The 26228-nt window shown below is 45.3% G+C and overlaps 1 protein-coding gene across 2 annotated transcripts in view; it reads left to right on the top strand.

Annotated features, from left to right (window-relative positions):
• The window catches only part of XPOT (exportin for tRNA), a 645960-nt gene that overhangs the window by 413525 nt on the left and 206207 nt on the right, over positions 1–26228 (top strand). For both annotated transcript variants that reach the window (XM_030215950.1, XM_030215951.1), the window contains 4 exons: positions 11065–11189; positions 12290–12434; positions 12619–12738; positions 18267–18361. In XM_030215950.1, the coding sequence (XP_030071810.1) occupies positions 11065–11189; positions 12290–12434; positions 12619–12738; positions 18267–18361 (485 nt within the window). The remainder of the gene's footprint in view (positions 1–11064; positions 11190–12289; positions 12435–12618; positions 12739–18266; positions 18362–26228) is intronic.

Here is a 26228-nt window from a genome sequence, read left to right as displayed (position 1 = left end):
TGACATGGTTCCCCACAGGAGGCTCTTAAATAAACTCAATGGGCTGAAGATAGGTCCCAAAGTGGTGAACTGGATTAGGAACTGGTTGACGGACAGATGATAGAGGGTGGTGGTAAATGGAGTTCGCTCGGAGGAGGGAAAGGTGAGTAGTGGAGTGCCTCAAGGATTGGTGCTGAGGCCGATTCTGTTCAATATATTTGTGAGTGACATTGCCGAAGGGTTAGAAGGTAAAGTTTGCCTATTTGCGGATGATACTAAGATTTGCAACAGAGTGGACACCCGGGAGGGAGTGGAAAGCATGAAACAGGATCTGCAGAAGCTAGAAGAATGGTCTAAGGTTTGGCAATTAAAATTCAATGCGAAGAAATGCAAAGTGATGCACTTAGGGAGTAGAAACCCACGAGAGACTTATGTGTTAGGCGGTGAGAGTCTGATAGGTACTGAGGGGGAGAGGGATCTTGGTGTGATAGTATCCGAGGATCTGAAGGCGATGAAACAGTGTGACAAGGCGGTGGCTGTAGCGAGAAGGTTGCTAGGCTGTATAGAGAGAGGTGTGATCAGCAGAAGAAAGGAAGTGTTGATGCCCCTGTACAAGTCGTTGGTGAGGCCCCACCTGGAATTGTGTTTTGGAGGCCGTACCTTGCGAAGGATGTTAAAAAAATGGAAGTGGTGCAAAGAAAAGCTACGAAAATGGTACTGGGATTTGCGTTCCAAGACGTATGAAGAGTGACTTGCTGACCTAGACATGTATACCCTGGAGGAAAGGAGGAACAGGGGTGATATGATACAGACGTTAAAATATTTGAAAGGTATTAATCCGCAAACAAATCTTTTCCGGAGATGGGAAGGTGGTAGAACGAGAGGACATGAAATGAGATTGAAGGGGGGCAGACTCAGGAAAGATGTCAGGAAGTATTTTTTCACAGAGAGGGTGGTGGATGCTTGGAATGCCCTCCCGCGGAAGGTGGTGGAGATGAAAATGGTAACGGAATTCAAACATGCATGGGATATGCATAAAGGAATCCTGTGCAGAAGGAATGGATCCTCAGAAGCTTAGCCGAAATTGGGTGGCGGAGCAGGTGGGGGGAAGAGGGGTTGGTGGTTGGGAGGCGAGGATAGTGGAGGGCAGACTTATATGGTCTGTGCCAGAGCCGGTGTTGGGAGGCGGGGAATACTGCTGGGCATACTTATACGGTCTGTGCCCTGAAAAAGACATGTACAAATCAAGGTAAGGTATACACATATGAGTTTATCTTGTTGGGCAGACTGGATAGACCATGCAGGTCTTTTTCTGCCGTCATCTACTATGTTACTATGACTTAGACGCTCCAAATAAAATCTTTATTGGCATTTCTCTTAGTCTGTACAAAAATGATTGTTCCCTCTGGAGCAGTTTTGTCACACAGCCAGCAAGACGCTTAGGCTGAGCTACAAGGCTGCTCGGTTTGGCTTTCTCATGCACTTATGTACTGTTCTAAGTTTCATTTCTTCTAAAACATGTGATTCCTCTTATTCTTACTTATTGTACATAAAAGCATATTTCCTGTTTTCTTCATTATACATAAAAGGTTATTTCCTTTATTCTTACCATCCTCTCCTGTCCCAATACACGTGCACACTTTGTGCTCATTGGCCATTTCCATATCCCCTACGTGTGGTATTCTTTTGTAGTGCATATTGCATGAACCACCTGGCTCCTCTTCCCCTAAACACATATTTGTTGAGAAACATCTCCTTTTTTGGAGGCTCCTCAGCCTCTGGGTTAAATCAAGTTTTCAACGAGGACATGCAGGCTGCTTGTTCTCACATGTGGGTAGACATCCGAGTCGGACCGGGAATTGGCATTTTGCAAACTAAATATATTTAAAAAAAAGTCTTGCTAGAGTCTTCTGGCCCGCATGCACAGACTGATTTCCCACCCGTCGCATGAACGTGTTCCTCAGTTAGTTTTTCTCCGCGTTGAGGTGCGGTCAAGATTTTTTGCTCCGCTCCTCTCAGGCCCAGGAAAGAGTCTTATTCGTTTTGTGGCTTTTACATTATTTTCTTTTCCTTTTCATAGAAATTTTACAGTTTAAAAAAAAAAAACTTCTCATAGATGTCTTTATTTTTGCCCTTTTAAAGTTTCCTTTGTTTTCGATGTGGCCGGGTTGTTCACTTCTTTTCGTGCCCTTTTTCTTTTAACAGGCACAATCGCGTCTTTTGATTTCGCCGAAGCCATTTTTCCCTAGGCAAGGGTGGACAACTTTCTGTCCCTGGTGTCTATGGTTTGAACCTCTCAGCAGGTCACGGCTCAGCAGATGTTGAGACATCTGGGGCACATGGCCTCCATAGTTCATGTCACGCCCATGGCATGCCTACATATGAGATCAGCTCAATGGACCCTAGCTTCCCAGTGGTTTCAAGCTGCGGGGGATCTATACGATGTAATCCAACTGTCCACCGGGTTTCGGAATTCTCTTCAGTTGTGGATGATTTGATCCAATTTGATCATGGGACGACTATTCCTAGTTCCTCAGCCACGAAAAGTGCTGACGACGGATACATCTCTGCTGGGGCGGGGAGCTCATGTAGACGTGCTCCACACTCAGGGAGCCTGGTCCTTTCAGGAAAAAGGTCTGCAGATCAACCTCCTGGAATTAAGAGCGATCTGGAATGCTCCAAAGACTTTCAGAGATCGGCTGTCCAACCAAGTAATCTTAATTCAGACAGACAATCAGGTTGCCATGTTTTACACCAACAAGCAGGGGCCACCAGATCTCGACCTCTGTGTCAGGAAGCCATCAAGATGTGGCTTTGAACTCGCCATCATGGCATGTTTTTCCAAGCCTCTGTCACGTATTCAAAGCAGGAGCTAGGTTTGTGAACCCTTGGGCCTCTGCCAAGGAGCGGCAGCGGCAGGTAAAACCACCCTACACCAGAGACAGGGCAGAACTCTGGCAAACAGTTAGGCTTCACCTACACATGGCCACCTTTCACCAGAAGTTGAGCCCCTGGCTGCAGGCGGCCGGCAGGACTTATAGGACAGGGCAGGAACAGGATCCCAACTAGGCTGAACAGGGACTGAGGGTCAGAGGGAAAAGGAATATACAGGGGCAGCAAGGCAGGGAAAGGAAGCTAAAGGACAGGACTGAAAGCTGCAAGCAGCCACTAAAACAGGGAACAAAACACTGATTAACAAGACACAGGAATGAAAGCTGCAGAGCAGCCACTAAGACACAAGCAGACAAGGACTAAACACAAAACTATAACCCAGAGACAAGACTAGAAAACAAACCACAACCTAATCTAACTACACACAGACTAACTGAAAACAGACAAGAATTTCAGGCAAGAACCCACACAAAGCAGAAGTGCAACAAGCACCAACAAACCAGGGCCTAAGACGATGCAAAGGCAAAGCAGAAAGGTTTCAAAATGGCTAATAAGCCCAACAGCAGCTGAGGCTCAGCTGCAGCAATCACCAGGCAACTATGGGTGCTGTGTAGGTTCAAACAAAACAAGCAAGTCTGGCAGCCTGGAAGATCCGGACTGAGCTGAAATCTGGAACGGATGATAACCAGACAGTTCATTGCAGCCATCAGGTCTGGCCACCAGGTGGCGAGAAGAAGGAGCGCCCGAAACATGGGCACAACCATGACAGCCACTTATCTGCAGGCTTAAACAACAGTCTGGCCGACAGACTGAGCAGGATAATGCAACTTCACAAGTGGTCACTGAACATGGACGTAGTCCGCAAGATCTTCCGAGCGTGGGGCACCCCATCAGTGGATCTTTTTGCCACTCAGATCAATCACAAGGTCCCTCAGTTCTGTTCCAGACTTCAGGTCCACAACAGACTAGCGTCAGATGCCTTTCTCCTATATTGGGGGACAGGCCTTCTGTATGTGTATCCTCCCATACCTCTAGTAGGGAAAATTTTTCTGAAACTCAAGCAAGACTGCAGAACCATGATCCTTATTGCACCCTTTTGGCGTGTCAGATTTGGTTCCCTCTTCTTCTGGAGTTGTCCTCCAAAGAACCGTGGAGATTGGACTGTTTTCCAGTACTCATAACGAGGGGTCGCTTCTACATCCCAACCTCCAGTCTCTGGCTCTCACGGCCTGGATGTTGAGAGCTTAGAATTCGCCTCCTTAGGTCTTTCAGAGGGTGTCTCCCGAGTCTTGCTTGCTTTCAGGAAAGATTCCACGAAGAGGTGTTACTCTTTCAAATGGAGGAGGTTTCCGTCTGGTGTGACAGCAAGGCCCCCGTCTGGTGTGACAGCAAGGCCATAGATCCTCTTTCTTGTCCTACACAGACCCTGCTTGAATACCTTCTACACTTGTCAGAGTCTGGTCTCAAGACCAACTCTGTAAGAGTTCACCTTAGTGCGATTAGTGCTTATCGCCGTATAGAGGGTAAGCCTATTTCTGGACAGCCTTTAGTTCGCTTCATGAAAGGTTTGCTTTTGTCAAAGCTCCCTGTCAAACCTCCACCAGTATCATGGGATCTCAATATCGTTCTCACCCAGCTGATGAAAGCTCTTTTTGAGCCACTGAATTCCTGCCATCTGAAGTACTTGACCTGGAAGGTCGTTTTCTTGGTGGCTGTTACTTCAGCTCGTAGAGTCAGTGAGCTTCAGGCCCTGGTAGTGCTTGCACCTTATATCAAGTTCCATCACAACAGAGTAGTCCTCCGCACGCACCCTAAGTTCCTGCCAAAGGTGGTGTTGGAGTTCCATCTGAACCAGTCAATTGTCTTGCCAACTTTCTTTCCCCGTCCTCATACCCGCCCTGGCGAAAGCAGTTTGCACACCTTGGACTGCAAGAGGGCATTGGCCTTTTACGTGGAGCGGACAAAGCCCTTTAGACAGTCCGCCCAGTTGTTTGTATCTTTTGATCCCAACAGGAGGGGAGTCGCCACCAGAAAACGCACAATCTCCAATTGGCTAGCAGATTGCATTTCCTTCACTTACGCCCAAGCTGGCTGTCTGTGGAGGGCCATGTCACGGCTCATAATGTTAGAGCCATGGCTGTGTCAGTGGCTCACTTAAAGTCAGCCTCCATTGAAGAGATTTGCAAGGCTGCAACATGGTCATCAGTCCACACATTCACATCTCACTACTGCCTTCAGCAGGGTACCTGATGCAACAGTCAGTTTGGACAGTCGGTGCTGAAGAATCTGTTAGGGGTTTAGAATCCAACTCCACCCCCCTAGACCCATTTTTGTTCTGTTCCAGGCTTCACTCTCAGTTAGTTGTTTATGGTTTCAGGTCAATCTCTGTTATGTCCTCGCCGTTGCGAGGCCCAATTGACCAATGTTCAAAATAAATAAAATAAATGTTCATTGGTTTGAGGGAGCCTGGTTGCAAGGGATACCCAAATCGTGACAACAAGCAGCCTGCTTGTCCTCAGAGAAAGCGAAGATACATACCTGTAGCAGGTATTCTCCGAGGACAGCAGGCTGATTGTTCTCACAAACCTGCCCACCTCCCCTTTGGAGTTGTTATTGTTTCTTTTTATGCCTTTGATTTAAGTGAGGAACGCGTTCACGTGATGGATGGGAAATTGGTCCACACATGAGCGCTGCACACGCACCAGAAGACTCTAGCAAGACTTTATTAAATATTTTGCTTGCAAAATGCCGATTCCCAGGCCGACGTGGACTTTGACCCACGTGTGAGAACAATCAGCCTGCTGTCCTCAGAGAATACCTGCTACATGTATGTATTTTCGCTTTATCTGCCATATATGGGTTGTATAGTTTCACTTCCTCATGTGTTACTCCTTGTCACATGATTTACCAGAAGTGCATAACAACACTTGCTATTTCAAGGAAAACAAAAACGTATGCACTCTATGTACAAGCAGCAGTAGGGAAAAATGAAACTTATACTCATGACAGCAGATCTGAGTGCTTGCAAACCAAGCAGAGGAAGGAATATACAGATTGAAGCTTTCTTCCATGGAAAAGGAAGTACACCTGATGAAAGACTATATTGAATTAAAATCAATACTAAGGGAAGCAGGCCCTGTGGAGTAGGCTTTAACCAAGAATAAGGAAGGCGATTCAGCATTCGCATTGTGAACTTTATTGATTTACTAGGAAAAAAGGCCCGTTTCTGAAACCAATGAAATGGGTGCTAGCAAGGTTTTCCTCGAAGTGTGTATGTTTGAGAGAGTGTGTGTGAGAGTGACTGTGTGAGACAGAGTGAATGTGCGAGTGGTGTGTGTGACAGAGAGAGAGTGAGACTGGATGCGAGTGTGTGTGTGTGTGAGAATGAGTGTGTGCCATGGGCCCCCTTCCTCCCAGTTCCAGTGCCCCCCTCCCTCCGAGTTCCAGGGTCATCCTCCCCCCCCCGAGTTCCAGGGCCGTCCCCCCCCTCTCCGAGTTCCAGGGTCGTCGTCCCCCCTCCCTCTGAGATCCAGGGTCGTCCCTTTGAGTTCCAGGGTCGTCCCCTCCCTCCGAGTTCCAGGCGACCGAGTTTCAGGTTCCCCCCTCTCTCCCTCCTTCCCTCCGAGATTCAGGATCCTCCCCCCCCCCCCCCCCCCCCCGAACACGACGTCACACACATGAGGGTGTCGTCGTCCCTCCCTTCCAGTTCCAGGCCCCCTAACTCCAAATTTTAAAATTCATCTTAACTTACGAAGTCTGGTTTTTCGCCGGCAGCAGCGGTAAAAAGTGTTGAGGCTCGGCCCTTCTCTCTCTCAGCTCTAGTTCCGCCCTCATTTCCTGTTTCCGCAAGGGCAGGACCAGAGCTGAGAGAGAGAGAAGGGTCGAGCCTGCACGCCTGTTACCGCTGCTGCTGTCTTCGGCCGCCGTAAACCCGACTTCGTAATTGAAGTTGACTTTTAAAATTTGGAGGTAGGGGGCCTGGAACTGGAAGGGAGGGACGACGACACCCTCATGCATGTGACGTTGTGTTCCATTGCCTGGCAATTCTGCAGCGTTCCCTTCCAGTGATTGGTCTTTACGAACACGGAAGTACGTGACGTCATTTCAGGAGATGGATACAGCAGGAGCACGAATGCTTCAAGGCTTCACTTTCTCAGCTTCAGAACGTTGGACGTGCTTTTTATTATATAGGATGGTAAAGTTAAAAAATAAATCTCTGCATGTCTAAGAATTGCTTAACAGTGGCGTACCAAGGGCGTGGCAGTAGGGCAGTCCACCTTGGGTTTCAGCAGGTGGGGGGGTGCTCCGCTGGAGCCACAGTCCCCACCTGCCCACCAGCTCCGTCGACAGATGACCCTCTTCTACTGCCACCCAGCCTTAAAAAAAAATCTGTGAAGCGCCTCGCGTCTGCTCGGCTGTATAAGAAGCAAATCGCCTCCTAGCGTCGGCCCTTCCCTCACTATGTCCCACCCTCACGGAAATAGGAAGTTACATCAGAGTGCGGGACACAGTGAGGGAAGGGCCAATGCGACGAGGCGATTTGCTTCTTTTACAGGTGTGGTAGCCGTGTTAGTCCACTTTTAAAGGTAATCAATAGAAATAAAACATGGAAAAGCAAATAAGATGATACCTTTGTTATTGGACATAACTTAATACATTTCTGAATACATACCAGACGAAACCCCTAAAATACTACCGGTACATCGATGACATTTTTATGATTTGGACTGAGGGGGAAGAAACTCTGAAACAATTTTACAATTCCTTCAATACATACCATCCTACAATCAGATTCAAAATTGACTACTCCCCAGAAAAAGTCAATATTTTGGACACCACAGTCTCAATGAGCGATGGCTATATACAAACATCCATATACAAGAAACCCACAGACAAATGCAGCTACCTCCACAACTCCAGCTTCCACCCTTCACATACAAAAAGATCCATTATTTACAGCCAAGCCACAAGATAACACCGTATCTGCTCTGACTCAGGGGACAGAGACAGACACTTTGAAATCCTAACTGCATCCTTCGAACAGAAAGGCTACAACATCAAAATAATCTCCAAGAATATTGCCTCTTCCCTCAAAACACCCAGGAAAAATCTGCTATAGTACAAAAAAAAAAAAAGCCACAGACAAAATCCCCCTTATAGTGACATACAACCCAGAGCTAGAAAAATTAAGAAAAATCATAAGAGATCTGCAGCCTCTACTCCAGGAGGATGAATTACTGAAAGAGATATTCCCATCCCCACCAGTGCTGGCCTTCCGACAGCCACCCAACTTAAAACACAAGCTAATTAGAAGTAAGCTCCCAACACAGACTCAAAATGAAAAGAATGGCATACATTCTTGCAATATATCCAGCTGCAAACTATGCCAAAATATTTCACAGGACCCCACGGTCATTCACATAACATAATAACATAACATAGTAGATGATGGCAGAAAAAGACCTGCACGGTCCATCCAGTCTGCCAAACAAGATAAACTCGTATGTGCCAGTTTTTGTGTATTCCTTACTTTGATTTGTACCTGTCTTTTTCAGGGCACAGACTGTATAAGTCTGCTCAGCAGTATCCCCTCCTCCCAACCACCAGCCCCGCCTCCCACCACCGGCTCTGGCACAGACCGTATAAGTCTGCCCAGCACTATCCCCGCCTCCCAACCATCAGTCCCGCCTCCCACCATTCACAAAGGAGAAATATTCAACATTAAGGAATCTTTCATGCGCTCATCTTCCAATGTGGTATATATCATTCAGTGTAAAAAATGCAACAAAGGCTGCTACATTGGAGAAACAAGCAGATGCTAAAGAAGAGATTTAATTTACATAGACACCATATCTTGACCTGGAATAAAACGTAGATTTCCCCTTATTGGAAGTTGGTCAGAAACCTCTGGCTGTCTTTCCAACAGTGTCACCAGATATCGCCACATCTGTCTTATCGAGCCAACAATCACGTTCCGACGCATAGTAGGCGGTAACTCTTCTCTCACAGTATGTAAAAGCGAGTTAATATGCCACGGGGAATAATAAGCCGCTTCATATTCTTGGGGCGTATAATTCCGCTTATCGAGTACCCAGTCTCCACGATGAAGGGGGGCAGACTGAAGAAAAATGTCACTTATACGGTCTGTGCCAGAGCCGGTGGTTGGGAGGCGGGGCTGGTGGTTGGGAGGCGGGGATAGTGCTGGGCAGACTTATACGGTCTGTGCCAGAGCCGGTGGTTGGGAGGCGGGTCTGGTGGTTGGGAGGCGGGGATAGTGCTGGGCAGACTCATACGGTCTGTGCCCTGAAGAGCACAGGTACAAATCAAAGTAGGGTATACATAAAAAGTAGCACATATGAGTTATCTTGTTGGGCAGACTGGATGGACCGTGCAGGTCTTTTTCTGCCGTCATCTACTATGTTACTATATGAAAAATGGTAGTACCAATAAAGATGTCAGGCCTGTGGGGCAGCACTTTACAAAACCAGAACACTGTACCAGTGATTTAATGGTAAGAATCCTAAAAGGGAACTTTAAAACAATATAGGAATGTATTCGGGGGGGGGGGGGGAGGGGAGGCACTTCTGTTAATGGAGGGGATGGGATTACCTCATGCAAGACTCTGGTAGGAAGGAATTACTGTGACTTCACCTTTGAGCTGCTTAGGCTGAGGGATTTGGGTTATCCTGAGCACAGTAGCTAGTTAATACCATGTTCCATTTTGTATTAATTAGCGGCCATTATGTAAGCACAGAAAATCGAGCATACGATGGTATTTGGCAAACTCACAAAATCTTAATTTGTATAGGTTGTGAAGGCTCCCGTTTCGGATCCCCCTGGGTACGTCCTACTCCACCCTCTAAGTACAGGTCTGGCTCCTCATGGAGACAGTTTGCAGTTTATTTAGGCACAAAACATATAAGATAATCCTCCAGGTAACAGATAGTATGGTATCTACCGAGTAAATAAGGTACTGCCTCTGCTGTCCAAGTGACTTGGCCCCCAATGTCCAAAGCTCCGCACTCCAAAACGGAATGATTCCCAAAATACAGTGGTTAATACAAAGAAAATAGTTCAAGCAATTCCCAAAACACAGCAGTTCATATAAAGCAGTTCATGCCAAGCAGTTCAAAGGGTTCAAAGAAGAAATCCCAGCAGTTCATATAAAGCAGTTCATGACAAACAATTCCCAAAACACAGCAGTTCAAAGAAAAAAAAACCAGCAGTTCATATAAAGCAGTTTAAGCAGAGCACTACCTTTCCCCTCTCCCTCCACTCTTAATCACCACAGGGAGAGTAAAAGGGTCCCACCCAACTTGGCCAGCACTACCTCCTGACCACCACCCCAATATCCAACAGTTGTAAACATGCTCTCTTAACTCCCCTTCCTGGCTAGCCACCTTTTCTCTTTTTCTACCAAGCCTTAATACCATGCAGCAAGCTGCTGTTTCACCGGGGTGCTTCTCAGTTTAGCCAAAGCAGAAGTATCCATCTGCTCCTCCTGTCTTCCCTCCTCCCCCTTTTCTTCCTCTTGCCAGTCAATGGGTTCTTCACCACACCCACCGCTCAGCTGCTCCTCATCTCCCTGATTGGGTAGGCTAAGAACCTCTTCCCTTAGCCTAGTTCTCTGTGACAGGTTTTCCCCAATTCCCCTCCCCCCCTCTTGTCCTTCTCCTAGCAACCTCTGGGGGCTGTTGGGAATGGAAGTCCCCATTTCTATGGTATGTCCTACTCAGGGGCTGTTGGAAGTTGTAGTTTTTCCCTTCCTTCCATTCTTCAGGTGAAAAGGAATCCTCTCTCTTTCTCCAGCCCCCTCCTTCCCCCTTGCGCTTTCATTCTCCCTCTCCTCCTCATATTCTGTACAAGGTATACGTGGATAAGCTTGCAAATATCTGTTAGGTACACTTTTCTGTGCTCAGTAAGGCCTTCCTGCATAGCACAACATTTTTGTATGTATAAAAGGAACTTGCATGGTTATGTTTACTGCATAGGATTCATTATCTTTTATGGTTTGTACTCCTGTTGTGGTCTATTTTAACTTAGTCACACAGAGTGAGAACTTGTTTACAGTATAAATTAATATAGTAACATAGTAATGATGACAGATGAGCTGAGATTATTAACTAGTGCTCTTTGGGTTGTAGAAAAATGTTTTATTTAAACAAGATTAACCTGACAGCTACTTTGTTGCAGGGTGAAGATGAAGTGATGTTTGTAGAGTACAGGAAACAACTGAAATTACTGTTGGACAGACTTGCTCAGGTCTCACCAGAGTTATTGTTGTCTTCTGTTCGGAGAGTTTTTAACACTACATTGCAGTAAGTTTAAATATGTATTCAGTTATGAAAGAATGCTGTTTTCTTGATGTTTTCTATATGTCACAGTGCAGTTAGGGAGCAGTCCTAATATCGCAGTTGTATAAAATTGATAGAGCTCATGTTGAAAATTTTGCACACAAAAAAAAATCCCCTGCTCCAGAAAAAGTAGGCATTTCCATGTTCCAGACTCCACACAAAAGGCAGCTTGTGGAACTGATCAGGGATTTTTTTTTCCAAGACCTTTTTTTTAACCAGTCTTTTGCCTTCATTAGAGTGATTACAATATAGTCCTAATTATCTGATGATCTGGATTATCCGACGGTTGGGTAATCTGAACTTCACCTCCTCTTTCCCTCTCTCCTCAACATGATTAGATTCCCCCCCCCCCCCCCTCTTCTTGGACCCAAACCAAGTGCCTCCTCAGACCCAAACCCAAGTGCCTCCTCAACCCACCCGTTGGCCTGTTCAGCACCACACTTGACACATCTGCACCTCCTTGCCCTCCACCCCGAGGCATACATTATAGTCCCTGGTGGTCTAGTGGTGAAGTCTGAGAAGGAGGAATTCCCATTTGCTCCTGCCCCTGCTAACTCTGCTTTCAAAATCGCTGCTGCAATATCTGATTGCGGTAGTCATTTTGAAAATGCATTCAGCAGGGGCAGGAGTGACTGCGATTCACTCTTGCCCCGATTTCACCACTAGACTACCAGGGACTATAAGATAGGTCTGGGGACCTATGGATGGATAGGAGGCACTCAGGGGGGGGGGGCGGGGGCTGAGAGGTGCAGCTGCTGCTGTTTGGGGTTTGTGCCCCACGTCTTTGGATTATCTGATATTTTTGGTAATCTGACCTCCCATCAGTCCCATTATCAGGACTCTACTGTACTGACTTTTTGCCCTTGATAACAAGGAGTACCAGTTCAACATTGATCATGGTATTTATTGAATTCAAACAAATATATTTTAGAAGTATCTCTTGTCAACCTTGTTTTGAAAGCTACCTTTCTAACTGTTCTGATTGGCATAAGCATGTGCAAGTATCCATTATGATGATAATATCCATTGTGATAGCATTACCTAAATGATACTGGTCTCCTTAGGAATTGGCAAGCTGCACGGTTCATGGAAGTAGAAGTAGCACTAAGATTATTATACATGTTGGGTGAAGCTCTTCCAGTATCTCATGGAGCACATTTCTGTGGTGACATTGCAAAAGCTAGTGTCTTGCAGGATATGATGCGAACTGTAAGTATATCATAAGCATATTTTCTTTAACAAAAGGGTTGACTTTGCACAAGTTTGGCATTACTGTTTATAAACTTCAATCAGAATTTCAGCTTTCTATAAATATGTTACCTTTCAATGTTGCAGTCTGACATGGACCATTCTTTACTGTTAGAATAACTGAATTATTTCACTGTTTTTGCAGTTGGTGACTTCCGGTGTTAGTGCATACCAACATACATCAGTTACACTGGAGTTTTTTGAAACGGTGGTTAGATATGAGAAGTTCTTCACTGTGGAACCTCAACACATTCCCATTGTTCTAGTAAGTTTTTAATGATCATTTCTGTGGAGTTGAAATCTATTTCATACTTGTATGGGTCCCTATTTCCAGAAAATATATACATTTAATTTAAATTAATTGATGTTTTCCAACTATTCTTTTGTATAGATAACATGGGTATGTGTAATTGTCTTCTAACCCTTTTTTTGATACAGCACTGGGCTGACTCACTGTGAGGTAATCACTGCACAGCAGGAGGCAGGTTGAGCTCTAAATAGGGAGACAAAGACCACTTTGTTTGTAGCATTCCATGTGCTGGACCTGAACCAAAATACTGCTAAGTGATTTCTGATTATTTTATTCTAACTTCTCAACTTTTTGGCTATAGGTTTAGCTGCCTGATATTCTCTTTAATTTAATGCTTATTGCTTAATTAATTTGTCCTGTGAATCTGTATTGTGGTGCACTTCTCTGTCTTCTAACCCTGCCCCCCCCCCCCCCCAAAAAAAAGACAAAAACAACAACAAAAAAATAATACCCTCTTTCCTTTCCTGCCTAGCTCTGATAGAGGATAGGCTTTTCTAACTGCTTCTGGTCCTGTAACATTCTAACTTTGTGGAAAGGTTCTGCCAGTCCTAGGCAAAACCACAAACTTAGTCTCCCAACTGGTTATAAATTTCCATTTTACATTGATGAAACTGCTGTAATTATTGGGAATATTTAGATTTATTTACTAAAGGAAAGTTATATTCTAGTTGAATTTGAAAGTTAAATCAACTGAAAATTCTTTGATCAGCAGACTATCATTTCTGGTCATACCTAGAGAACTTTTTTTGATACAGCACTTGGCTGACTCTCTGGGACTTTAGAGGCATATTTTCAAAGCACTTAGCCTTCCAAAGTTCCATAGGTTTCTATGGAACTTTGGAAGGCTAAGTGCTTTGAAAATATGCCTTATAGTCCTACCCACCCTCCCCACATCCCACCCACCCCAGGGTTTTCCAGTCATATATAGACAAGCCAAAACTCATTAATTTTACTCCTCAGTCACACATAGGCAATCTTGCAGACTGTTAACCCCATCATAGTACATCTGTTCATACCCATTTCAACCAATCAGGATGACTTTTATTCTCTGTAATAATTGTGGTGCTTTAGTTTCAGGGCCAATCATCTGGAGACTTAATGCTTGTCCTATCTGTCTTCAGCTTGCTAGTTTAAAACAGGAGCTCAGTAAAGTAAAGCAGGAATTGGATGCACTTAAAGCATCTTCTAGGACTGCACAGAATCATACCAACTTCTCGCCACTGCCTCAAAGGATAAAACCACCTAAGAATAGATGGTTCACGGTAGGCTCAAGCAGACTTCGTTATGTGGCACAGAAGCATCCGCCCTCACAAGTGTTGCCCCTACAGAATTCTTTTGCTTCATTACAGCACTGTGATGTTCCTGAAAATAGAACTGAGGTGGAAGAAAAAGCAATGAAGGTGGAACAAAAAGATATGAAGGTACCCACAGTTCAAGGGGCCATGCAAAGTGAAATGCCTTCCAGGCTCTTCAGCTACCAGGAGTACCAAGCAAATAATCTCTATAATCAGAGAAGAAACTAGAGTCAAACACTGATGTTGTTATCCACCTGGGAGCAAATGACTTGTCCAGTAATACCCCACTTGCCACGCAGAGAGCTTTTCAGGAGCTGGGAGAGGGGTTAAAATCTTTGATACAAGCAATAGCTTTCTCTGAAGTACTACCTACCTTTGGAAAGGGAGAGAAAAGATTGCAAGTACTAAGAATTTCAATAGCTGGCTCAAAGCCTGGTGTCACCAAGAAGGATTTAGGTACATAGGAGGATGGGGCAATACATGGAAAAACAAAAGACTATACTGTAATGATGAGCTGCATCTCACTGTGGCAGGAAAAAAATCCTTGGGGAGAAATTCAGACAATATATTTCTAGGCATTTAACCTAGAAGGTGGGGGTGGCATATGGAGACAGTTCACTTCAAGTGGTCACCCCCAGCTAAAGCTAAAGACAAGATGCGTCAGTAGAAAAGAAAGTAATGAAAACAACAATCTTAGCAAATCACTTCTTACCAACACAGCAGGAAGTGAGACTAAACAAGAAACTAAACAGAAGATTAAAATTCCAATGAAATGTAGATGGAAATCGATGACCACAAATGCTCACAGTCTAAGCAATAAAGTTCACGACCTTCAAGCCCTGATGTTGGAGGCAAACTTAGATGTTGTTGCAATCACGGAGACATGGCTCAATGGTTCCCATGAATGGGATGCAAATATACCAGGCTATAATCTATTTAGGAAGGATGGAGATAGTCGTAAAGGTGGAGGAGTAGCTCTGTATGTGAGTAATGATATCGCAGCGACTGAAATGACAGGAACCTGGGAAAAGGAAGAAGCAAAATGGATCACCTTAAAAAGAGATGATAGAACCTCTGTCCACGTGGGTGTTGTCTACAGACCTCCAACACAATTGGAGGAACTAGATAAAGATCTGATCACAGATATTCAAAAGTTGGGAAAGAAGAGAGAGGTGCTGTTGCTGGAGATTTCAATCTGCCGGATGTAGATTAGAAGGTTCCATATGCGGAATCGGAAAGAAGTAGAGAGATCGTGGATGCTTTTCAAAGTGCTCTGCTCAGACAAACGGTGACGGAACCCACGATGGAGGGAGCGACACTGGATCTGGTTCTCACAAATGGAGATAGTGTGCCAAATGTCCGAGTGGGTGCCCACCTGGGCAGCAGTGACCATCAAACAGTTTGGTTTGATATGACGGCTGAAGTGGAGGGCGGCCACTCAAAACTCAAAGTCCTGGATTTCAAGCATTCTGACCTTAGTAAAATGGGGGAATACCTGAGGAGGGAGCTGATGGGCTGGGAGGACAAACGAGAAGTGGAAGGACAGTGGTCCAGGCTGAAAGAAGCTATAAATATGGCCACAAACCTTTATGTAAGGAGAGTAAATAAAAGCAAGAGAAAAAGGAAACTGATATGGTTCTCCAAGCAAGTGGCTGAGAAAATAAAGGCTAAAGAGTTGGTGTTCCTCAAATACAGAAAAACTCAAGAAGAGGAATACGGAGAGGAATACCGGGTGAAACTGAAAGAAGCCAAGAGAGAGATACGTCTGGCGAAAGCGGAAGAACAAATTGCTAGAAATGTAAGGAGGGGGTGACAAAAAATTCTTCCGGTATATTAGTGAAAGGAGGAAGATGCTGCGAACCGCTATGTAGATAATGATGAAGAAAAAGCAAATTTGCTAAATAGATACTTTTGTTCTGTTTTCACAGAAGAAAATCCTGGAAAAGGACCACGATTGGCTGCAAAAGTACATATGAGAATGGAGTGGGTACAGCACCATTCACGGAAGAGAGTGTGTATGAACAACTTGAAAATCTAAAGGTGGACAAAGCCATGGGACCGGACGGGATCCACCCCAGGATATTGAGGGAGCGCAGAGAGGTTCTGGCGGGTCCTCTTAAAGATTTGTTTAATAAATCCTTGGAGACAGGAGAGGTTCCGTGGGATTGGAGAACAGCGGATGAGGTCCCTCTTCACAAATGTAGTGATAGGGAAGAAGCTGAAAATTACAGGCTGGCTATCGGAAAAGTAATGGAAGCGATGCTGAAGGAAAGGATAGTGAATTTCCTGGAAGCCAATAAGTTGCAAGATTCGAGACAACAAGGTTTTACCAAAGGTAAATCGTGCCAAATAAATCTCATTGAGTTCTTTGACTGGGTGACAGGAGAATTGAATCATGCTAGTGTGTGGGAAAATGGGGGATACAAATACTGCAAATAAATAAATCATGGACATGCTATAGAATTAATCTACTTAGATTTCAGCAAAGCTTTTGACACAGTTCCCCACAGGTGGCTCTTGAATAAACTTGACAGCCTGAAGATAGGACCTGACATGGTGAACTGGATTAGGAACTGGTTGACAGACAGACGCCAGAGGGTGGTGGTTAATGGAATTCGCTCGGATGAGGGAAAGGTGAGTAGTGGAATGCCTCAGGGATCGGTGCTGGGGCCAATTCTGTTCAATATATTTGTGAGTGACATTGCCGAAGGGTTAGAAGGTAAAGTTTGCCTTTTTCGGATGATACTAAGATTTATAACAGAATGGACACCCAGGAGGGAGTGGAAAACATGAAAAAGGATTTGCAGAAGCTAGAAGAATGGTCTAAGGTTTGGCAATTAAAATTCAATGCGAAGAAATGCAAAGTGGTGCACTTAGGGAGTAGAAATCCATGGGAGACATGTATGTTAGGCGGTGAGAGTCTGATATGTACAGACGGTGAGAGGGATCTTGGGGTGATAGTATCTGAGGATCTGAAGGCAACGAAACAGTGTGACAAGACGGTGGCCGTAGCTAGAAGGTTGCTAGGCTGTATAGAGAGAGGTGTGACTAGCAGAAGAAAGAGGTGTTGATGCCCCTGTATAAGTCGTTGGTGAGGCCCCACTTGGAGTATTGTGTTCAGTTTTGGAGGCCGTATCTTGCTAAGGATGTAAAAAGAATTGAAGCGGTGCAAAGAAAAGCTACAAAAATGGTATGGGATTTGCGTTCCAAGATGTATGAAGAGAGACTTGCTGACCTGAACATGTATACCCTGGAGGAAAGGAGAAACGGGTGATATGGTACATACGTTCAAATATTTGAAAGGTATTAATCCGCAAACAAACCTTTTCTTTAGATGGGAAGGCAGTAGAACTAGAGGACATGAAATGAGATTGAAGGGGGGCAGACTCAAGAAAAATGTCAGGAAGTATTTTTTTCACGGAGAGAGTGGTGGATACTTGGAATGCCCTCCCGCGGGAGGTGGTGGAGATGAAAACGGTAACGTAATTTTGTTTTGTTACATTTGTACCCCACGCTTTCCCACTCATGGCAGGCTCTATGCGGCGGGCAATGGAGGGTTAAGTGACTTGCCCAGAGTCACAAGGAGCAGCCTGTGCCAGGAATCAAACTCAGTTCCTCAGTTCCCCAGGACCAAAGTCCACCACCCTAACCACTAGGCCACTCCTCCGAATTCAAAAATGCGTGGGATAAACATAAAGGAATCCTGTTCAGATGGAATGGATCCTCAGAAGCTTAGCGGAGATTGGGTGGCGGGGCTGGTGGTTGGGAGGCGGGGCTAGTGCTGGGCAGTCTTCTACAGTCTGTGTCCTGAAAATGGCAGATACAAATCAAGGTCAGGTATACACATAAAGTAGCACATTTGAGTTTATCTTGTTGGGCAGACTGGATGGGACCATACAGATCGTTCTCTGCCGTCATCTACTATGTTAAAAAGGGAATAAGGGATAGTATAAAATTAAAATCAAATAGCAAAGGTTTTGTAAGGAACCATATGCATTGTTTTTTCACGTAAGTATGAAATTGCCATTAAAAATAAAATTAAATGTTGAAAAACTGTATGTAAAAGCATGAAAATGGTTATTGACCATTTGCATGTTTCAAATATTTTTTGAACCATGATTGATTTGCGGCTGCTTGCATTTACTTTTCTATATTCAGATTTTAACAAACTTGTTATTTTAACTGTAGATGGCATTCTTGGATCACAGAGGTCTTCGCCATGGTAGCCCAAAAGTACGGAGCAGAACAACTTACCTTTTTTCCAGATTTGTAAAGTCTCTGAAGTATGTATATATTTGAATACATTCATGGTAAAACTCTGGTATAATCTGATTATCCATGCACTAGATTTGTAATGTCTTAAAACTACTCTGAATTTGAACAAGTGGTTTGGTTGTGATGTTTTTCCAAGCACAAGAAGGATGTAGGTATCCTCATATGTGTGAAGTCATCTGATGGAGCCCGGCCCGGGAACAGTTCTTCAGCTTTGCTGAAACCTTTGAGAGTGTTCTACTGCACATGCTTACACTGTCCCTCCAGCCACTGTTGTGCAACTCCTCGTCAGTTGCTATATTTCCACAGAGCTCAACAGTGACATTTCACTTGCGCTCCCTCATGCTTGCATCTGGTGAATTTTTCAGAGCTTTCTCCTCCTTTTCTTTTGTTTTATTGTGTAAGTCCTGTCACTGTCATGCAGTGTCTCGTTTTTTTGTCATTACCAGCCTGAGTTAGATTTGTCAAATGTGTTTAAGTTTCCTTTGTTTTCTCATCAGCTCAGTTGTGACCACTGTAGACCTCAGGCTCCCAGTTGGGTAGGTTTTCATAATCAAGTTGTTTGATTTTGCTGCCGCTATTACTCCTGACATGTTCCAGAAAAAAGCTCTTAGTGTTTTTATAAAGTGCTCCTAGTGTGACAGGATCATATCCATACTAATTCATGATGCCTGCCATGATCCTTTTCATTGTATGTTTTGGTTCACAGATGTCAAAGAGAAAAATTAGCAGTCATGAGAAGCAGCATGAATGAATTTTTGGTACTAATAAGACCAGTCCATCAACTTTGACATCAGAAGCATCGGTCTCCATGGCTCCCGAAGCTGTATCAAACACTGGGGCACATTGGCATTAAGCATCAATAGAAACTGTCAAGTTGGATCATCATCTGATTTCCACCAAAGGAAGAGGAAGGATTCATCCTCCTCTTCATCAGTGCCAAGGGACAAGAATGCTGAACGTCAGGTGGAGACGGAGGCAAGTCAGCATCAAGTCCTTTCACAGCACAGCACTGAGGCACTATGATTAGTGTCCTCAAAGTGCCCCCATAATGAGGATGACAACATTAGAGGAGATGCAACAACCTCCACAGAGCCAAGACTTACAATAGCTTTCGATTACTGAGACCAAGTCAGCACTGCTTTTGTGTGGGGAAATCTTGCCTGACCAATTTACTTCAATTCTTTGAAGGAGTAAACAAACATGTGGACAAAGGGGAACCAGTTGATATTGTGTATCTGGATTTTCAAAAGGCGTTTGACAAGGTACCTCATGAAAGACTACAGAGGAAATTGGAGGGTCATGGGATAGGGGGAAATGTCCTATTGTGGATTAAAAACTGGTTGAAGGATAGGAAACAGAGAGTGGGGTTAAATGGGCAGTATTCACAATGGAGAAGGGTAGTTAGTGGGGTTCCTCAGGGGTCTGTGCTAGGACCGCTGCTTTTTAATATATTTATAAATGATTTAGAGATGGGAGTAACTAGCGATATAATTAAATTTGCTGATGACACAAAGTTATTCAAAGTTGTTAAATCGCGACAGGATTGTGAAAAATTACAAGAGGACCTTACGAGACTGGGAGACTGGGCGGCTAAATGGCAGATGACGTTTAATGTGAGCAAGTGCATAGTGATGCATGTGGGGAAAAAAGAACCCGAATTATAGCTACGTCATGCAAGGTTCCACGTTAGGAGTTACGGACCAAGAAAGGGATCTGGGTGTCGTCGTCGATAATACGCTGAAACCTTCTGCTCAGTGTGCTGCTGCGGCTAGGAAAGCGAATAGAATGTTGGGTATTATTAGGAAAGGTATGGAAACCAGGTGTGAGGATGTTATAATGCCGTTGTATCGCTCCATGGTGCGACCGCACCTTGAGTATTGTATTCAATTCTGGTCGCCACATCTCAAGAAACATATAGTAGAATTGGAAAAGGTACAGCGAAGGGCGACTAAAATGATAGCGGGGATGGGACGACTTCCCTATGAAGAAAGATTAAGGAGGCTAGGGCTATTCAGCTTGGAGAAGAGACGGCTGAGGGGAGACATGATAGAGGTATATAAAATGAGTGGAGTGGAACAGGTGGATGTGAAGCGTCTGTTCACGCTTTCCAAAAATACTAGGACTAGGGGGCATGCGATGAAACTACAGTGTAGTAAATTTAAAACAAATCGGAGAAAATTTTTCTTCACCCAACGTATAATTAAACTCTGGAATTCGTTGCCGGAGAACGTGGTGAAGGCGGTTAGCTTAGCAGAGTTTAAAAAGGGGTTGGACAGTTCCCTAAAGGACAAGTCCATAAACCGCTACTAAATGGACTTGGGAAAAATCCACAATCCCAGGAATAACATGTATAGAATGTTTGTACGTTTGGGAAGCTTGCTAGATGCCCTTGGCCTGGATTGGCCGCTGTCGTGGACAGGATGCTGGGCTCGATGGACCCTTGGTCTTTTCTCAGTATGGCATTACTTATGTACTTATTGAATCAGCTCTCAAAAAGGCAAAGAGTTCAAAGTCTCACTCCTTGGCACTGCTGGGGAGAGTGGCGAGGTCCTTGAGTTTCTTTTTGCAAAGTAGTTCTTTCAGAGTGATATGCTCTGCTGGCATAGCATTCTACCAGCTCTTTATGAACATATATTTGAAGAACATTGTACACAGTGTTGCAGAGTTTGTGACACCTTTCCTAGGGGGAAGACTGTTGAGCTCTGTGAGCTAGTAGCCAAGGGAAAGGAATGTGGAAAATACATTGTTCATGTGACCTATGATATTTTTGACACAGCATCGAGAACCTCTGTAATGGGGAATAGTGCTCAAAGAATTGCCTGAATGGGCCTCAGACCTCAAACTAAAGGTGCAGGAGAAGCTTGCTGATGTGCCATGCCATGGAGAGAATATCTTCAGAGAAAAGGTGCATTCAGACACTCTTAAAACTCTTTCCTGACCTGGCCTCCTCTTTTACGAGGTTTTACAGTAGAAGGCAACAGAGATCCTATTACTCCCTCCCACTCCTCCCAATCAACTAGACAGCTGAGAGCCCAGAAGCCCCAGCCAGCTCCATAGTCCAAACCAGGATTGATTTTTGACTGTCTCCAGCAGAGCACAACTTAAATCCCCATAACTGCCCTAGATAACCTTCCATAAGAGGGAAGGCTGAAGTATTTTGCACCAAGATGACCCCTTTTAACCTCAGACTGGTGGGTTCTTAAAATAGTGCAGGAATGTTACTGTCTGCAATTAGAGATGATGCTGGCAAATTGCCCACTGAGAGCATCAAAATTATGATCTCAACATCAGAAATTGGGACTCTTTCATCTTCCAGGCCAGTGTAGTCAAGTTGTTCCACTATGGAAAAGAGGGCATGGATTTTTATTCCAAGTATTTTGTGATCACAAACAAGATTGGGGGGGGGGGGGATAATTTTTTCCTATTCTAGACCTAAACACCCTGAACAAGTAACTAGCCAAGAAAAATGCAGGATGGTTTCCTTATATACCCTCATTCCCATATTTCAGAAAGAGGATTGGTTATGCTCGGTGGGCTTACCGCACGCCAATCTTGAGCCAGCACCGGTGGTAGTTCCAGCCCCAGCATGTGCCGTTTCCTGTGCTGGGGAAAATATGTTCCTATTTTTTAGCGCTGCAGTTACCTGGCGGTAATTGGGCAGCACCGCAGGCTGCCCAGTTACCACTGGGTTAGTGCAGGAGCCCTAACCGCCGCCTCAGTGGGTGGTGTTAAATCCTTCCCCCCCCCCCCCCCAACAACTTGGCCATGCGGTGAGTGAAATCTTACTGCATGGCCATGTCTTTCTTCGGCCTTTTTACCCGCTGCAGTAAAAAGGGCCTTAGCATGAGGCAAAAACAGTCCCGCCACTTGTGCAGGGCCCTTTTTACTGCAGCTTAGTAAAAGAACCCCTTAGCATGCACTAAGCTTTAGTAAAAGGGCCCCTAAAAGATTTAATATACTGCCATTAAAAAATGTCAAAGCAGTTCACAATAGACTAATCACATAAAGTTACACAAATTATTTAAACAAACAACACAGAATAATCACATAATATAAAACATTACAAATTATGTAACTTAAATATAAATTTGAATTACAAATTGTATAACTTAACAAATATATAAATTCAGAGCAAAAAAACCATACAGTATATCAACATATAATTAAAAAGAAAAACAAAAAAACTCAAAATCTGGTCTTTATCCATCAACTCAACCCCCCAGCATCTCAACAACCTCCTCCAAATTAACATTAGGGGTTGTACAAAGGACAGATGACTGTAAGTCTGCTTAGGGAACTGGTAAATACAGAACATGATGGCAGAAAAAGATTAGGCGTTCTATCCAGTTTGCCTGTCCATCAACTATTCCACTCTACAATCCCACCCACTTCTTCAGAGGTCCTCTCTTCTTGTCCTGTACTTTACTGAATTCATAAATTTTTTAAAGGAGTGTCCCCAGCTATCATGACTAAATCATACCTACTGGATTTGGATAACATAAGAACTTGTAACAGGAAAGAAGTCTGAAAAGTAATAAAGGTTTAGGTAGGTGAAAGTTTAAGTAGCAGATTTGAAATATGACAGCTCTGAAATGGTAGATCACAGAAATAAGAAACTTGTTTTGAAATAAGTTTTCCTGGCTCAGGCTGGACCTTATAGTAGAAGTTGTGCAGAGAGTAGATGTGAAACTCTATAAAGAATATATGCCAGCTCATTATTTATTGGCTAGTAACGAAGGTTCAAGGGCTAGGTTGAAAAGTAAAGGGGACAAGTGCCATCTTTGTCTTGTGCTCCTAAATACATGAATAAGCTCTGACAAAGATTCATTAATATATAATAGAGCTATCAGTTTAATATGTAGAATTTTTACCCTTTAGATAAATTGAGGTCCTAGTCCAAGCTGCTCAAAAACTTTAAATAAATAATCCCACTGTATATTTCGAATGCCTTTTTTTTTGGTCTGAGACCTTGCTGCCACCCATTGACTTAGCAATAAGGTCTTGCATGCTACCTGGGCAGTAGGCCATTTACCACTGGGTAAGCACCACACGGTAGAAGATAGAAAATATTTTCTACCACATGTTTTCGGCGCTGCCATATTCAAAATTGCTGCCCGGGGCCAGGTGGTAATGCTGATTTGGTGCGCGCTGGACACGCTTAAGCCCTTACACACCTTTGTAAAAGGGCCCCTCAATACTGAAGTATATACAGTATTTTATATTTCATCCTTCATATACAGTATTTTATATTTCATCCTCCATAATGAGTCCCTTAAGCATATCCCTCTGAGCCTGAAAGCATAGGATGTTGTACATTCTTGAAAAATAAAATACTGGGGTGATCTAGAGAGGCAATTACCTACTTAGAATACAATGCAGAATAGCAATCTTGAACACTTGATTTGCTGTTCTAGGCAAGGTGATGGTTACAAAGCTTCAACAGCCAGCATAAACCATTCCCAAGTAAAAACTTTACTAGTAGACTGTCAATTCTTAATCCAGCTCTTCTTTAATGTAGCAAAGATAGCAAACAAAGAAAATCAACTAACTGTTCAGTTGCTTGGAAAGAATTGTTTCCTTCTGCAAACAGAGTTGGTATCTAACCACCTTAGAGGCAAGGAGATGGTCAGAACCTCAACCTAGCTTAGAGGAAAAGCTGTAATACTCAAAAAGGGAAAATGTGGGGAAATGATTTGGGAAAGTGATAAAGACTTTTGATGGAATCACAGTTTATTAAGGAGGGATCAGCCCCTGGAACAGCTGCTGATCACAAAGGTATGCTTGGAAGACTGGCACTCTCTATCACAGCCCCCAGGGGGAGAGAGGCAGGGCTGGTCCTGACCCAAAATTAAGAGCCAACAGGGAAAACTCACAAGGAGCTGCAAACTATAGGGATAGCGGCCCTAGTACACAGTGCTGTCTATACACAGACAATGCAATCGAATACAAATAATGCTCATACTGAATTTCTCCGAGGACAAGCAGGCTGCTTGTTCTCACTGATGGGTGACGTCCACGGCAGCCCCTCCAATCGGAAACTTTACTAGCAAAGGCCTTTGCTAGTCCTCGCGCGCTCATGCGCACCGCGCATGCGCGGCCGTCTTCCCGCCCGAACCGGCTCGTGTTCGTCAGTCTTCTTTTGTCCGCGCTCGGTACGGTCGTGTTTTCGCCGTGTCGTGCCCCGCAAAGTCGACCTCGCGCGTTCTCTTCGTGTTAAAAAAAAAAAAAAACATTCTGTGTGTGGAAAGGGACTCTTCGGTCTCTTTTCCCCCGATATTTCCAGCTTTTTCGCCTCGGTAAGTTTTCTTTCGTCGTCGGGGTAGGCCGCTTTTAGGCCTCGGGTCGAAGTTTTCTTCCCCTTGTTTTTGTGGTGCCTTTTCCGTCATTTCGACTTTTGATCTCGCCGGCGTGATTTTTCCGCCCATGACATCGAAGTCTCCCAGCGGCTTCAAGAAGTGCACCCAGTGCGCCCGGGTCATCTCGCTCACTGACAGGCAAGCGTCGTGTCTTCAGTGCTTGGGGGCTGGGCACCGCCCGCAGGCCTGTAGTCTGTGTTCCCTTTTGCAAAAGTGGACTCAGGTAGCGAGATTGGCCCAGTGGAACATTTTGTTCTCGGGCTCTTCGTCGACATCGGCACCGGGGGTATCGAGTGCATCGACGTCTTCAGCGTCCAGACCTTCATCCTCGGCCGCCAGTGCATCGAGGCATCGGCCCTCTGCATCGGCGCTGAGACATCGGACAGCTGCGTCGACGTCAGTGGTACCGAGACCTCGTCTGCTGATGTCGTCGGACGGTGGTGCTTCGTCTGGAGTGCAGGTGAGGGCTGTCCATTCCCCTGCTGGTGGCGGTGAGCCTTCGGGTGGGTCTCCCCCTACCCTGAGGGCTCCTGCGGTACAGCCCCCCCGAGACCGACCTCCTTCGGCCTTGGCCCCGAGGAAGCGACGGCTGGATTCTACGTCCTCCTCGTCGGTGCCGGGAAGCTCCGGTGACATGCTTCGTTCCAAGAAGTCGAAGAAGCATCGTCATCGGTCTCCTTCCCGTGTCGGCACCGAGAGCTCTGGGTCGCCGAGGGAGTCGGCACCCAGTAGGCATCGGCACCGAGAGGACCGCTCACCCTCTGTTCAGGAGGTGTCGATGCGCTCCACTCTGGACAGCCCGGAACAGCCTCCACGCCCGGAACAGGTTCTGACGTCGACGCCTGCATCGACCTCCATGCCTTTCTCTGCAGCCGCTCTGAACGAGACCCTCCGGGCCGTTCTCCCAGAGATTCTGGGAGAGCTGTTGCGCCCTACCCCTCCGGTACCGGCGGTGCTTGCGCCACCGGTACCGTCGAGCGTGGCGCCGGCTGGTCCATCGCCCGGGGTGAGGTCTCCGGCGTCGGTGCCGCGTGCGGTACCGGCTGCCGTCGCCTCCCAGGAGGGCTCCCCGACTACGTCGGCGGAGGGAGCTTCGCCGATGCGGGCGAGGGAGTCTACCTCTCGACGCCCCCATCGTGGACGTGGCTCCACAGAGTCGAGTCGGGCACGGTTGCAGACACAGGTCCGTGAACTTGTGTCTGACACCGAGGGTGAGGCCTCGTGGGAAGAGGAAGAAGACACCAGATATTTCTCTGACGAGGAGTCTGAGGGTCTTCCTTCCGATCCCACTCCCTCTCCTGAGAGACAGCTTTCTCCCCCCGAGAGTCTGTCTTTCGCTTCCTTTGTCCGGGAGATGTCTACGGCCATCCCCTTCCCGGTGGTTGTGGAGGACGAGCCCAGGGCTGAAATGTTTGAGCTCCTGGACTATCCTTCTCCACCTAAGGAAGCGTCCACTGTACCCATGCACCATGTCCTAAAAAAGACATTGCTGGCGAACTGGACCAAGCCTCTAACTAAT

This window comes from Microcaecilia unicolor, chromosome 10 (genome assembly GCF_901765095.1).
Source record: "Microcaecilia unicolor chromosome 10, aMicUni1.1, whole genome shotgun sequence".
Lineage (NCBI taxonomy): Eukaryota > Metazoa > Chordata > Amphibia > Gymnophiona > Siphonopidae > Microcaecilia > Microcaecilia unicolor.
The sequence above is the reverse complement of the archived record's forward strand: the minus strand, read 5'-3'. Positions and strand labels throughout refer to the sequence as shown.